The sequence below is a fragment of the Heterodontus francisci genome, chromosome 32 (genome assembly GCF_036365525.1).
Source record: "Heterodontus francisci isolate sHetFra1 chromosome 32, sHetFra1.hap1, whole genome shotgun sequence".
Lineage (NCBI taxonomy): Eukaryota > Metazoa > Chordata > Chondrichthyes > Heterodontiformes > Heterodontidae > Heterodontus > Heterodontus francisci.
Window position 1 is genome coordinate 48,361,458 of NC_090402.1, and position 14,175 is coordinate 48,375,632.

A 14,175-nucleotide genomic window follows, 5' to 3' on the forward strand; every position below is an offset into this window, starting at 1 on the left:
TTCCTCACATCCCCTCTAATCCTTCTATCAATTACCTTAAATCTGTGCCCACAGTAACTGACCTCTATCTAGGTCCCTCATAATTCTGTACACCTCAATTAAGTCACCCATCAGCCTCCTCTGTTCTAAGGAAAACAACCCTAGTCTATCCAATCTTTCCTCTCATATTTGTAATTTTCAGGCTCTGGCAACATTCTTGTAAATCTCCTCTGTACTCTCTCCAGAGCAATTACGTCCTTCCTGTAATGTGGTGACCAGAACGATACGCAACACTCCAGCTGTGGCCTAACAAGCATTTTATACAGTTCTAGCAATGTATCCCTGCTTTTGTATTCTATATCTCAGCCAATAAAGGAAAGCATTCCATATGCCTTCTTCACCACTCTATCTACATGTTCTGCCACCTTCAGGGACCTGTGGACATGCACTCCAAGGTCTGTCACTTCCATTACCCCTCTCAATATCCTCCTGTTTATTGTGTATTCCCTTGCTTTGTTTGCCCTCCCCAAATGCATTACATCACACTGAATTCCATTTGACACTTTTCTGCCCACTCAACCAAACCATTGATATCATTCTGCAGTCTACAGCTATCCTCTTCACTATCAAGTACACAGCTGATCTATATTAAAATCTACATTTAAGTCTGTGTACATGGACAGACTACACAAAATAGTCTGGAACAAAGCTGTGTGAGCCCACCATGCCATGGGGCATTGAAGCACATCTCTATAGTTTCTGTAATGAATGCATAGGTCGGAATCAAGCACAAACACCAACTCGTGATGCTGCTGTGGTCAAACTCTAATCTTACGGGAACACTAAATGCTTCACACACCATATGTAGGTGAATGGACCACTCTGTGCAGCACTTTTTAGAGCACTTATCCAAAAGTAAAACACGGCAAATGGGTAAAGTCTGAAATGACAAGCAATCGAGTCACAAACTGGTCACATGGATCTTCCAGTCCCACGTGATTCAACAGGGACAAATGCTGCCAAGGTGCTTAATGTGTGGGCAGGAAAGTCAAATTTTGAAGGGAACTATTGCAGGACTGGAGTTTCCTTTCACACAACATTCAGTTACCTCACCTTCAAAAATGACAAGCTGAAAATTTTAAATTCCAGTAGAGCAAGGAAAAGAAAGAGAGATTAAGCATGAAGCTGGGGGAAGGGTGGTGGCAGAGGCAAAATACTTAAAATTTGGTGCTGGGGAGGGTGGGGGGGGGTGGGCGGTGAAGAAATAGAATCCAATACCTCCACCAGCTCATCTGGTAAATATACTGTGTTGAAGATCAGAAACACGCAAGTTTCAATCTCACCATTAAGGTCTCCAACTACTGGACTCACCATTGTTGAGCTGGCAGAGATCAGAGTAAACACATAGCTTTCCTATCCAATACTAACCCTTGGGTTTCATCCCACATGTACTCAATGCCCCAGCGTCCCAGCATGTCGGACGTGGGCTGACGATCACAAGGTGTATCCGTGCAGAATCGCAGATCAGCGAGTCAAATATCACACACCCTTGCAGAATGCGACAGTTCCTGAGCAAAGACAACAAGCGAGAGTTGGAAAAGCCTGACGCGAGACTCAAATAGCAACAGCTCCCTCACAGCTGCTTTTGCACTAACAAATTGAAAGCATAGGATGGTTCTTAATGGAGTTAAGATAATGTTCCACACTGGGACAGGCACTCCATGCTCAGAATGACTAAACTGCTTTCATTCACTCCAGTGCCGCAAGATGTTTTTGTAATTGGGAACACCCACATCAGGCACAAAATGCATTCAGAATTTCATAAAACTACCAGACTCTCAAAACTCACTTTTCTAAGCTTCAGCTTCCTACACTTTGCAATTTATTTTGACCAAAATAGTTTATGTTTTTAATCAAATGAGACAGAATACTTTTGTATGAACATTTAGTGTTGTTCAATGCTGTCACAGCACACCAGTGATCCAAGACAGCTTACAGATCGGCATAGCACTAACTCCAGTATCTTGTGTTCTCATGCCATCATACAGCAAATAAGGAACATAAACTAGAGTGCAATTCACTTTGCCTGCATTCTCTTTCTCATTTCCCAGCAATCTACAGCAGTTCAGGGGATTGGTATTCTGCAGCAAATGACTCACCTCCCAACTCCACAACTCCAACACCTACATGGCGCAAGTTAGGAGTGTGATGGAATACTCATCACTCACCTAGATGGGATTAGTTTCAACAATACTGAAGAGGCTCAATACCATCCAGGACAAAGCAGTCTGCTTGATTGGCACCCAAACCACCAGTTTAAACACTCTCATTTCTGGCTGCAAACTGTACTATCTACAGATTGCACGGCAACAAGTCATCAAAGTTTCATCTTCAACACCTTCCAAATGTGCGAACACCACCTCCAAGCGCCCATTCGTCAAAAAGTCTTGGTGTATATTGCAGTTGCTTCACTGGCAAAATCCTGGAACCTCCCCTAACATTACAGGAGCATCTTCACAACATGATTGCAGAAGTTCAAGGCGGCCCACCATCACCTTCTCAAGGACAACTAGAGATGGGAAATAAATACTAGCCTTGCCAGTGACAGCCACATTCCCAGAATTAATTAAAAAAACCTGCTCCAGTGGCACTGACGAGGCAGAAGACATGTGACCCAGTTAACCCAAACATAAAATACTTACTGCAATGATGGATAGATGACAGCTTACAGAACAAGAGTCAAATGTGAGAGAAAACCTGTTTAACACAATCCCACTCTAGCGAGTACTGGAATTTCCCTGTTTCAACAGTGAAGCCTCCTCCCACCACTCCCCTTCATATCACATTGCTTGGAGCTTCTGAACTACAGATGCACACCAAGAGTTGCGTGGACTCAGTCAAACAAGATTCCAGAGCTGACAAAACCTTCAGCACACAGACGTGCTTTCACAAAATGGACAAGCCTCCAACTTCTATTCCCATAACACAAGCAAAATCATTTTCATTTTAGGGAGCATCTCTGAAGCTGTTACGATGCATAGGATCTGACTTATTCAAAGATCATTTAAAAGACAAGGACTTGACCCAAGATCAGTCAAAAAACTGCAAAAGTAATCAAACAGGCAAAGAAAGTATTATTGAAGGATGAACATATAATTACTATATAGCTGACAAGAGCATAGAAGGGAGAGGACCTTTTCATTTAATCTCAAATGGCTCCTTTTAAGACCACAAGTGGGTATAGTGCAAACAAGGTTCTTTCACCAACCTCTCCTAGCTGGAGTGACTAATGCAAGTGTAGGTAACTGGAAAGAAAATCTGAATTCAAACACCACATCCCAGTAAAAGGACACAGATTTTTGCATTGTTTTGGGTATATTCTGAACAGACTGGGCTACCCAAGGAAATCAGGCCAATAAAAATGGAAACCACATTAACAAAAGGCATTTTGTAAACTCTGCACTGGAAAATGTGCACTTGCCCTGCAGACAAAAAAAAGGGAATTGAACCTGGTTTAATAGTTGGTCGAGGTTAAAAATTTACTCTACTGAGATCTCTGCTAAGGGAATGGTTAGTACTGTGTTTTTTTTTCCACCCATGGCTTCCAACTATTTGGTTTAATATTAGTTTGTACTTCTTCCACCACCTTCCCCTAGAAAAAGATGGGATAAGATTAGATGGGATTGAAAAGGAAATCAACCTATTGGGTAATACAAACTGCTCAGTGGGACTGGGTTGATTGGGTTTCAGGACCATTAACTACAGGGATAGAAAGAACTTGCATTTACATAGCATCTTTCCTGACCTCAGGACATCTCAAGGCACTTTACAGTCAATGAAGTACTTTTTAAGTGCAGTCACTGCTGTAATTAGGAGATGCAGCAGCCAATTTGCACACAAGATCCCGCCAACACCAACACCTGATTTAATCTGTTTTAGACGTTAGTTGAGGGATAAATATTGGCAAGGACCCCAAGGCCAACTCCCCTGGTGCCACTGGATTTTCTTTTACATCTACCCGAGGTTTGCTGGTGGTTCTGACGGCAGGCTTGGTTTCTGGATTTAAAGGGCATCATTCTATTGCACTGCAGCAGTTGTACAAAGATACAACTCTTGCTTCAGCCATTCAAATAAATCCTTGAGTACATGTGTTGAAATATTTGAGCTGTTGTAGGCATTATCCCCTCCCACTTCCCCTACTTTTGTTCTCTCAATGCTCATGAAACCGGCAATGTTCACACTGGCACTAAAAATAATAATCTGGAAAAGCACTTTCCTGAACACATCTTAGAGGGAGGGAGGTTTTGCTGATTAAAGTTGGCAAAAAGCATATCTTGAATGGATTGAGAAGGCAAAAAAATTCCAGCTGCAAAATTTAGGCTTCATTTACTGTTCCTTCCTGTTACTATTGGTTCTCCCATTTTAGTTCCATTTCCTCTTTACTCTGGTCACATTTTAACTTGCAAACCGCGATCAATTCTGTTACAGCTATGAGATCTGAAAACACCCTTTCCAGGGGTATCTTAATCCTAACAAAGCATGATCACTGCTCTAATCAGATAAAACACCCTTTCCAGGGGCTGAAACCCTTTCCAGGCTGAATTAAGATAGCCTGGAAAGGGTGTTTTCAGATCTCATAGCTGTAACAGAATTGATCACAATTTGCAAGTTAAAATGTGACCAGAATATAGAGGAAATGGAACTAAAATGGGCGAACCAATAGTAACAGGAAGCCTCTCACAAGGAACAGTAAATGAAGCTTACATTTTGTAGCTGGAATTGTCAGTCTAAGAAAAGTGGGTTTTTAAATATTTTTCCGTGTGCTATGAATTTTAGGTACCATACTTTATAAATGTTTGCATGGGCTTTTGATAAGTAAAGAGTTATCTGCTGATATATGAAGAGCTGCTTGCATTGATTACATTAGGCATAAATAAAGGATGTTCCTCGTATGTCAGCCAAGAGCAACATCTCAATTCATTCCATCTTCGCTGCCTCTGGAGAATCCTTGGCATCAGGTAGCAGGACTGTATCTCCAACACAGAAGTCCTCGAGGCGGCCAACATCCCCAGCATATACACCCTACTGAGCCAGCGGCGCTTGAGATGGCTTGGCCACGTGAGCCGCATGGAAGATGGCAGAATCCCCAAGGACACATTGTACAGCGAGCTCATCACTGGTATCAGACCCAAAGGCCGTCCATGTCTCCGCTTTAAAGACGTCTGTAAACGCGACATGAAGTCCTGTGATTCTGATCACAAGTCGTGGGAGTCAGTTGCCAGTGATCGCCAGAGCTGGTGGACAGCCATAAAGGCGGGGCTAAACAGTGGCACGTCAAGGAGACTTAGCAATTGGCAGGAAAAAAGACAGAAGCACAAGGGGAGAGCCAACTGTATAACAGCCCCGACAACCAATTTTATCTGCAGCACCTGTGGAAGATCTTTCACTCTAGAATTGGCCTTTAGAGCCACTCCAGGCGCTGCTTGACAAACCACTGATCACCTCCAGGCACTTATCCATTGTCTCTCGAGACAAGGAAGCCAAAGAAGAAGAAATAAAGGATGTTACGCGATGATTAGGGAGAACATGTTCAATGAAACTAGACATTTATTGGGACAAAGGGTAAGAATTCAGAACCATTCAAAATGATTAAATGGATATTACAACAGTTTAAAATGTTTGCCTGAACCACAGCTTTCTTCCAATTCAGACATAGACTAACAATGGTGACAGGAAAAGGTTAATTCTGAATGACTAGGCCGTTTGCATATTTTTGATTGGAAACACAACTGGAATCAGAGTTTAGCAATACAAGAACAATTTAAGCTCCAAATCACCTGCATACCTTAGAGGTCGTCTACCGTAGTCTAGGAAATAGCCATGATTGCTGTAATGGTCTACTGATGTAACTGTGAATGGGCTATTGACTGTACTAATAATTATAGGTGAGATTTAAATTTGATTACTTTTACCAAATATAGTAGGAAAAATCATCTAGGAGGTCTTGCTTATGCTGGAGCACCTATTGTAATGCTCCCAAGACCAAAAAAGGAATGTGTGAGGCAAGAGACTAAACCACCAGAATATGTGATCAGAACTGTTTAAAAATCCCCGCAGCCTGTCCGAGGCATTCTACCTACTATTGAAAACAAGAGGAGGAACAGAGGGGAGATCATCTAAAGTCCGACAGTTTCGGCATGGACAGTCGTTGCTCATGGCCCGTTGTTGCACATACCTTAATAAATTCTGGTTGATTGACTGTACTTTGGCTGTTATCCCTGTCTCACCAGGTCATCCTGTTATAATTAGTGGTGCCACCTTTCTGCAAGATGGAATGAGGAGAGGGACAGAATTGGTTTAAACTGTTCTCCTGGAACCCCACTTGTACTGGCCTGAATAAAAAGGTCACTACACAGAAACAAGGATGGACTGCACAGGACTTCAAGCCCAACACTCAAACTATCAGAGTCAGATATTCTGTCCATCACACCTACACAATGCAGTTCTTTCCTTTGAGTGAAAGCAAAATACTGCAGATGCTGGAAATCTGAAATAAAAATAAGAAATGCTGGAAATACTCAGCAAGTCTGGCAGCAGCTGTGGACCGAGAAGCAGAGTTAACATTTCAGGTCAGTGACTATGCATCAGAACTTCTGAAATGTTAATAAAAGCAAAATACTGCGGATGCTGGAAATCTGAAATAAAAACAAGAAATGCTGGAATCACTCAGCAGGTCTGGCAGCATCTGTGGAATGAGAAGCAGAGTTAACGTTTCGGGTCAGTGACCCTTCATCGGAACTGAAATGTTAATCTGAAATGTTAACTCTGCTTCTCTCTCCACATATGCTGCCAGATCTGCTGAGTATTTCCAGCATTTCTTGTTCTTTGGATTGAGTGTTTGCTTTAATCCCATTTCCCTGTCCCTTCCTGTAATGTTTTATATTGTCTCTTTTCAAACACATCGGAAATTTCCTAGTAATGTTGCTGGTAGTGTCCCATGTTCTAATAATCCACTATGCAAGAAATCATCTAAACTTTTGCAGCATAACTAGCCAGATGAAAGCATGTAAATCTCGAGCCTCATGACAGGTTGCTTGTCTCTCCAGATTTAAATAGTCATCTGTAGAGAAGGACATTTGATCACAAAACTATCTTCAGGACCACAACCCTTCAACTCACAGGTTTGCTTGTGCATTTGTCATTTAGCCCATTGCAACAAGAAAGTACAACACAACATTTGGCGAGGACATTCAGCAGAAAACTAAAAAAAACTTAACAGCTTTGTAGAGGTGCCATCTGGAATACTGTTTTGGTTCCCTCAAATGGTGGGTGATATAAAGGCCCCCCTGGAAAAGTAATACTAATTTTAAATTCTGATCGTTACCACAAAAAGTTTTAAAAACTGGGTCTTTTTACTTTAGAAATGCATTGACTTCAGATAGTGTTTGAAATGAATAAGTAGGAACAACAGCATCCCTCAAGATTCCTAGGTGCTGCAGGGATTCCTGTCCACACTTGCATTTACATAGCAAAGTGAGAAAAAGTCCCAAAGCTCTTCGCAGGAGTAAAATGGGACTAAAATTGGCATAGCCAAAAAGAGATATATTAAGACAGATGATCAAAAGCTTGGTCACTAGAAGAGGCAGGGAGAGAGCTCAAGAGGGGGTATGGGAAGGAATTCTAGAGCTCAGGGCCTAAATAGCCAAAAGGCAGATTCTAATATTGGAGTCAAAGGAGTTGGTGGTGCAAAAGAGTCCAGAGTTGGAGGAATACCAAATTCTTGGAGAGTTACAGAGCTGGATAGAGAGGACTGAAGCCATGGAGGGGTTTGAACAGAAGGATGGAAATTAAAAAGAGATGTTGCCAGAATGGGAACCAATGCAAGTCAGTAAGCACAGGGATGATGGGTGAACAGGACTCAGTGTGAGCTAGGATACAGGCAGCAGAGTTTTGGATGAGCTCAAGGTTATGGAGGAGGGCAGAAGATGGGAGGCCAGCTAAGAGAGCATTAGGATACTTAAGTCTAGAGGAAGCACGAATGAAGGTTTCAGCACCAAATGGGCTGATGCAGGAGTGGAGCCATTTGATGCAACAGAGGTGAAAATAGGCAGTCTTGGTGATGGAAAGATACAAGGTCAAAAGGTCAGCTCAGGGTCAACTAGGATGCCGAAATTGCAAACAATGTGGTTCAGCCTGAGAGTAGCTAAGGAGGGGAAATGGAATCAGTGGCTTAGGGTAGTTGGGGGTCAAAGAAAATGGCTTCAGTCTTCCTATTGTTTAATGGGAGGAAATTGCAGCTCAGCCAGAAGAGGGTTGTGCGACTTTGGAATTCTCTGCCTCAGAAAGTGGTAGAGGCGGGTTCATTAAATATTTTTAAGGCGGAGGTAGATAGATTCTTGTTATGCAAGGGAATCAAAGATTATGAGGGGTAGACAGGAGTGTGGAATTTGAGACACAAACAGATCAGCCATGATCTAATTAAATGGTGGAGCAAGCTCAAAGGGCTGAATGGCCTACTTCTGCTCCTAATTCGTATGATGGTATGGTATGGTCGAAGATGTCAAGAGTAGTGATGCTGAGGTCGTGATGGGCGTTATCAGCATACACAAGGAATCTAACATCATGTCTATGGATGATGTCACTGAGAAGCAGCATTTCTATGAGAATAGGAGGAAGCCAAAGACAGATGTCAGGGGCAAAGAGATGTAATGTGAGACTGTGATTAGGGCTGTGGGTGGCAGGGCCAGAAACACAGTTGGAGAAGTTCAAACGGAGTTGCAAGAAAGCATAGATTTGGGAGATATTCGAAGGGGGTGTCCAAAAGCGTAGTCAGAGGTGGATTTTGAGGAAAGGCTTGGGAGAGAATTAAAAGAAGCAGGCTAGGTGGCTGCCGATCAGTAGGGCGAAACACGTCACACTCAGAGAAATTGAAAGTACAGGGGTGGGAACTATAGGGCTTGAAGGGATTACTGATAGAGAATGCCAATACAAAACCCACTCCACTCAACAGAAAATTTCCGCCACCTTTCTTAAGCTGATGTGAAATGGCCAACTTGGGAGCTCCAAGTCACATATGATCCAAAAAGCCAACTAGGTGCATATTCTACAAATTTTGAAACATCTGTTGTAAAAAAAAAATATTTAATCGCCAGCCCCTGGAGGAATCCCGCCTGCTGACGCTCACGGTCCCCAGAAGGCAGACAGCAGCCGAGAAGCTACAGCCGGCCGAGAGTCAGGGCCTCCCAGCGAGACAGGCTGAGTGATGCTGGGCCGGCTCAGTGACAGCCCCTGGCACTGTTCCCCGGGCTGTGCATTCACTCACCCGCCACTCGGTGACAGGAAATCCATGTCCTCATCCTCAGCCCCGAACAGCGACATGGCGATCGACTTCGACACTAATCGATTAGGCAACCAGCTGACCAATCACCTGCTTCCGGTGACCAAATTCAACAGTGTCGCACTGCCGCAAAATAAAAAAACAAAATCACCCGCCCACCGCCCTTTACGGCACCCGCGTGCCTGGGCAACGCATCGAGTGCGCATGACAGACATCAAAGCCACCAGGCCAGCGCCGGCATCTGCGCCTGCGCGTACATCACACCCATTTGGCCAGCGCCGGCATCTGAGCAGACGCAGCGGTGAGAGTCAGCGGATCAAAGCACCCGACTGCATTAATATAAAAGCAAAATACTGCGGATGCTGGAAATCGGAAACAAAAACAAGAAATGCTGGATTCACTCAGCAGGTCTGGCAGCATCTGTGAAAAGAGAAGCAGAGTTAACGTTTCGGGTCAGTGACCCTTCTTCGGAACTGACAAATATTAGAAAAGTCACAGATTATAAACAAGTGAGGTGGGGGTTGGGCAAGAGATAACAAAGGAGAAGGTGCAGATTGGACCAGGCACTTTTCTAATATTTGTCAGTTCCGAAGAAGGGTCACTGACCCGAAACGTTAACTCTGCTTCTCTTTCCACAGATGCTGCCAGACCTGCTGAGTGAATCCAGCATTTCTTGTTTTTGTGACCCGACTGCATTGCCTGCCAGCAAGAAGTGCAATGGGAGGCAGCTCAGGAAATGCGAACTGGGGTGAAAGAGGAAAAAAGGTGACAGGCAGGATGGAGTGAAAGCACTGAGGATTGAGGCTTAAAATAAAAACCAAAAGTGCTCGAAATACTCAGCAGCTCTGGCAGCATCTGTGGAGAGAGAAGCAGAAGGGATAGACAACTAAGCGATCCCACAATCAATGGACCAGATCTAAGCTGTGCAGTCCTGCCACATCCAGTCGTGAATGGTGGTGCACAATTAAACAACTAACTGGAGGAGATAGCTCCACAAATATCCCCATCCTCAATGATAGCACAGAACATCAGTGCAAAAGATAAGGCTGAAGCATTTGCATCCATCTTCAGCCAGAAGTGCCAAGTTGATGATACATCTCAACCTCCTCCTGAAGTCCCCAGCATCACCACGTGATATCAAGAAATGACTGAAGGCACTGGATACTGCAAAGGCTAAGAGGCCCTGATAACATTCCGGCAATAGTACTGAAGACCTGTGCTCCAGAACTTGCCGCACCCCTAGCCGAGCTGTTCCAGTACAGCTACAACATTGGCGTCAATACGGCAATGTGGAAAATTGCCCAGGTATGTCCTGTACACAAAAAGCAGGACAATTCAACCCGGCCAATTACTGCCCCATCAGTCTACTCTCAATCATCAGTAAAGTGATGGAAGGTGTCATCAACAGTGCCATCAAGTGGCACTTGATTAGCAATAACCTGCTCAGTGACACTCAGTTTGGGTTCCGCCAGGGCCACTCAGCTCCAGACCTCATTACAGCCTTGGTTCAAACATGGAAAAAAGAGCTGAACTCAAGAGGTGAGGTGAGAGTGACTGCCCTTGACATCAAGGCAGCATTTAAAGGAGTATGGCATCAAGGAGCCCTAGCAAAACTGAAGTCAATGGAAATCAGGGGGAAACTCTCCGCTGGTTGGAATCGTACCTAGTGCAAAGGAAGATGGTTGTGGTTGTTGGAGGACAATCATCTCAGCTCCAGGACATCACTGCAGGAGTTCCTCAGGGTAGTGTCCTAGGCCCAGCCATCTTCAGCTGCTTCATCAATGACTTTCCTTCAATCATAAGGTCAGAAGTGGGGATGTTCGCTGATGATTGCACAATGTTCAGCACCATTTGCGACTCCTCAGTTACTGTGTAGAAATTCAGCAAGACATGGACAATATCCACAAATACCAGGCAATGACCATCTCCAACAAGAGAATCTAACCATCTTCCCTTTACATTCAATGGCATTACGAACGCTGAATTACCCCACTATCAACATCCTGGGGGTTACCATTGACCAGAAACTGAACTGGAGTAGTCATATAAATACCGTGACTACAAGAGCAGGTCAGAGGCTAGGAATCCTTCGGCGAGTAACTCACCTCTTGACTCCCTAAAGTCTATCCACCATCTACAAGGCACAAGTCAGGAGTGTGATGGAATACTCTTCACTTGCCTGGATGGGTGCAGCTCTAACAACACTCAAGAAGCTCAACACCATCCAGGACAAAGCAGCCCGCTTGATTTGCGCCCCATCCATAAGCATTCACTCCCTCCATCACTAACGCACAGTGGCAACAGTGTGCACTGCAGCAACGCACCAAGGCTCCTTAGACAGCACCTTCCAAACCCACGACCTCTACCATTTAGAAGGACAAGGGCAGCAGATGCATGGGAACACCACCATCTGCAAGTTCCCCTCCAAGCCACACATCAACCTGACTTGGAACTATATCACTGTTCCTTCACTGTCGCTGGGTCAAAATCCTGGAACTCCCTTCCTAACAGCATGGTAGGTGCACCTACCCCACCTCGACTGCAGCAGTTCAAGAAGGCAGCTCACCACCACCTTCTCAAGGGCACTTAGGGATGGCAACCCTTCCACTTCCACCACCCTCATAGGCAGCAAGTTCCAGGTCATTACCACTCGCAGTGTAAAAAGTTCTTCCTCACATCCCGCCTGCATCTCTTGCACAAAACCTTCAATCTGTGTCCCCCAGTCCTTGTACCATCATGGAAATAGCTTTTCTTTGTCTACCCTATCCAAACTTGTCAAAATCTCATACACCTTGATCAAATCTCCCCTCAATCTCCTTTGCTCCAAGGAGGACAACCTCAACTTCTCCAGTGCAAATTTGTGGCTAAAATCCCTCATCCTTGGAACCATTCTGGTAAATCTACTCTGCAGCCTTTCAAGGGCCCTCACACACTTCTGAAAGTGTGGTGACCAGAACCGGATGCAATACTCCACTTGTGGCCTAGCCAGAGCTTTTTAAAGATACAGCAAAATCTCCCTGCTTTTGTACTCAGTATCTCTACTTATGAAGCCCAAGATCCTATATGCTCTGCTAACTGCTCTCACAATGCGTCCTGCCACCTTTAAATATCTGCTTGCTGTTTGTGGGCGTTTGCTGTGTGCATACTGGCTGCCGCGTTTCCTACATTACAATAGTGACTATTCTTCAAAAAGTATTTCATTGGCTTTGAGACGTTCGGTGGTCATGAATGGCACTATATAAATGCAAGACTTTTTTTCTACAGCTTACTGCCATTCAGGAGATGCTTTAAATTGTATCATACCCTCAGAATAACAATCTACCGCTCTGGCACAGGATTACATATCAGAAATCATATGGGGTATTGTCATGAACACGTGCTATGCCAAAGGATGATTTTTTAATCCATCAGGTGGAAACCTTAGTTAAACTTTTAAAAAAAGAGAAAAAGAACTGATAAAAGATGACTGCTAGCTGTTAAAATGGCCATCACAATTTGCATCAAAATACTTTACGTTCCAATGTATCAAGGTGGTGACGTAAGGTCTGGGCAATCTCTAACCAGAACAATGGCTTGTGAATTTTGAATGGACTACCTGACCTGCCTTCATTAACAAGACATTAAAGGCAATCTTGGAACATTAACGCTGGTGGAGACAGACCACTCAAAGGGTAATCATTGGAACAATGGGACCCTGAGAGAGATTGGAATTCTTAGACATGATCTAATTAAGTTGCAAGAGGGAGAATACATTGGGCCATCATGTGACAGATCCATCATCTGTGTTAAACCAGCTGCTCTTTCTCTTTGCAGACAAGCCAATGAGACTGACCAGTAAAGGACCCAAGTGGGGTCCCTCTCTCTCTAGACTACCTTGCTAGTTCGAATCCTACCTGCTGGCTGCAACCATCCAAGCCTATCATTGCTGCAGACAGAGACCCTGTGAAGAAAACTATCTGCACCACTGTCTCCAAGGAAATCCCAAACCAGTGGGCCACAACTACAAGCCGGAACCGTCAGAACCACTGAGTTCAGCCAGAAGACAACTGAGTTACCAAACTCCACAGACTTTTTTTTATTGCTCCGGACTCTAATTCAACCAATTTATTCTTCCCCACTCTGTAACCTATTTGTGTGTGTAATTCTCGTGTCTGTGTTGTGTGAAAGTTGGAGTGTAGTTTATTGTTTTGCTTTGAGTTTTAAGTACAATAAAACTAACCTCTTGTTTAAACTCAAGAAAACCTGTCGATTGTTTCTTTTATGATCATAGCACATAAATGGTTAACACTCACTGAAGTGGTAAGTATATCCACCTTTTAAAATAAGCACTGTTGCGTTCAAACAAGGAGAGGGACAAGAGGGGAGCCTCTCAACCCCTCCTCACTTGATCGTAACAGATATTCAATATGATTCTTCCGTAGACATGTAAAATATATAGTCCAGTTCAGGATAAAGCTAGCAATTCAATTTCAAATTAGAACAAAATTTACTGAGTAAAAACATACATAGGAATTAGGAGCAGGAGTAGACCATTCAGCTGGCATGCTGGTGACTCGCTAGAGGTGAGCATTGTTTTTGCCACATGCACGAATTTTAGTCAAAAATGTTTTATATGAAAAAGGAAAGACTTGCATTTATATCGCACCTTTCACAACCATGGGACGTTCCATAGAGTTTTACAGCCAATGAAATACTTTGAAAGTGCAGTCACTGTTGTAATGTGGAAAATGCAGCAATGTGCACACAGCAAGATCTTAGAAACAACACTGCACTGGAAATGCCAGCCTAGATTGTGCTCAAGTCACTGGGGTGGGACTTGGACCCACAACCCTTTGACTCAGAGGCTCGCGTGCAACCCA

The 14,175-nt window shown here is 43.9% G+C and overlaps 1 protein-coding gene across 2 annotated transcripts in view; it reads right to left on the reverse strand.

Moving 5' to 3' along the window:
* fkbp15a (FKBP prolyl isomerase family member 15a) overlaps window positions 1-9,474 on the reverse strand; it is a 115,952-nt gene extending 106,478 nt beyond the window's left edge. Inside the window, exons 1-2 of one of the 2 annotated variants that reach the window (XM_068012752.1) lie at window positions 9,302-9,474; window positions 6,215-6,301 (exon numbers count right to left, since the gene is read on the reverse strand). Coding sequence is in view for 1 of the 2 variants with exons in the window: in XM_068012751.1 (XP_067868852.1) it covers window positions 9,302-9,357 (56 nt within the window). In the remaining variant the exon portion in view is untranslated. The remainder of the gene's footprint in view (window positions 1-6,214; window positions 6,302-9,301) is intronic. The other variant, XM_068012751.1, reaches the window with a different exon arrangement.
* Window positions 9,475-14,175: the final 4,701 nt, after the last annotated feature.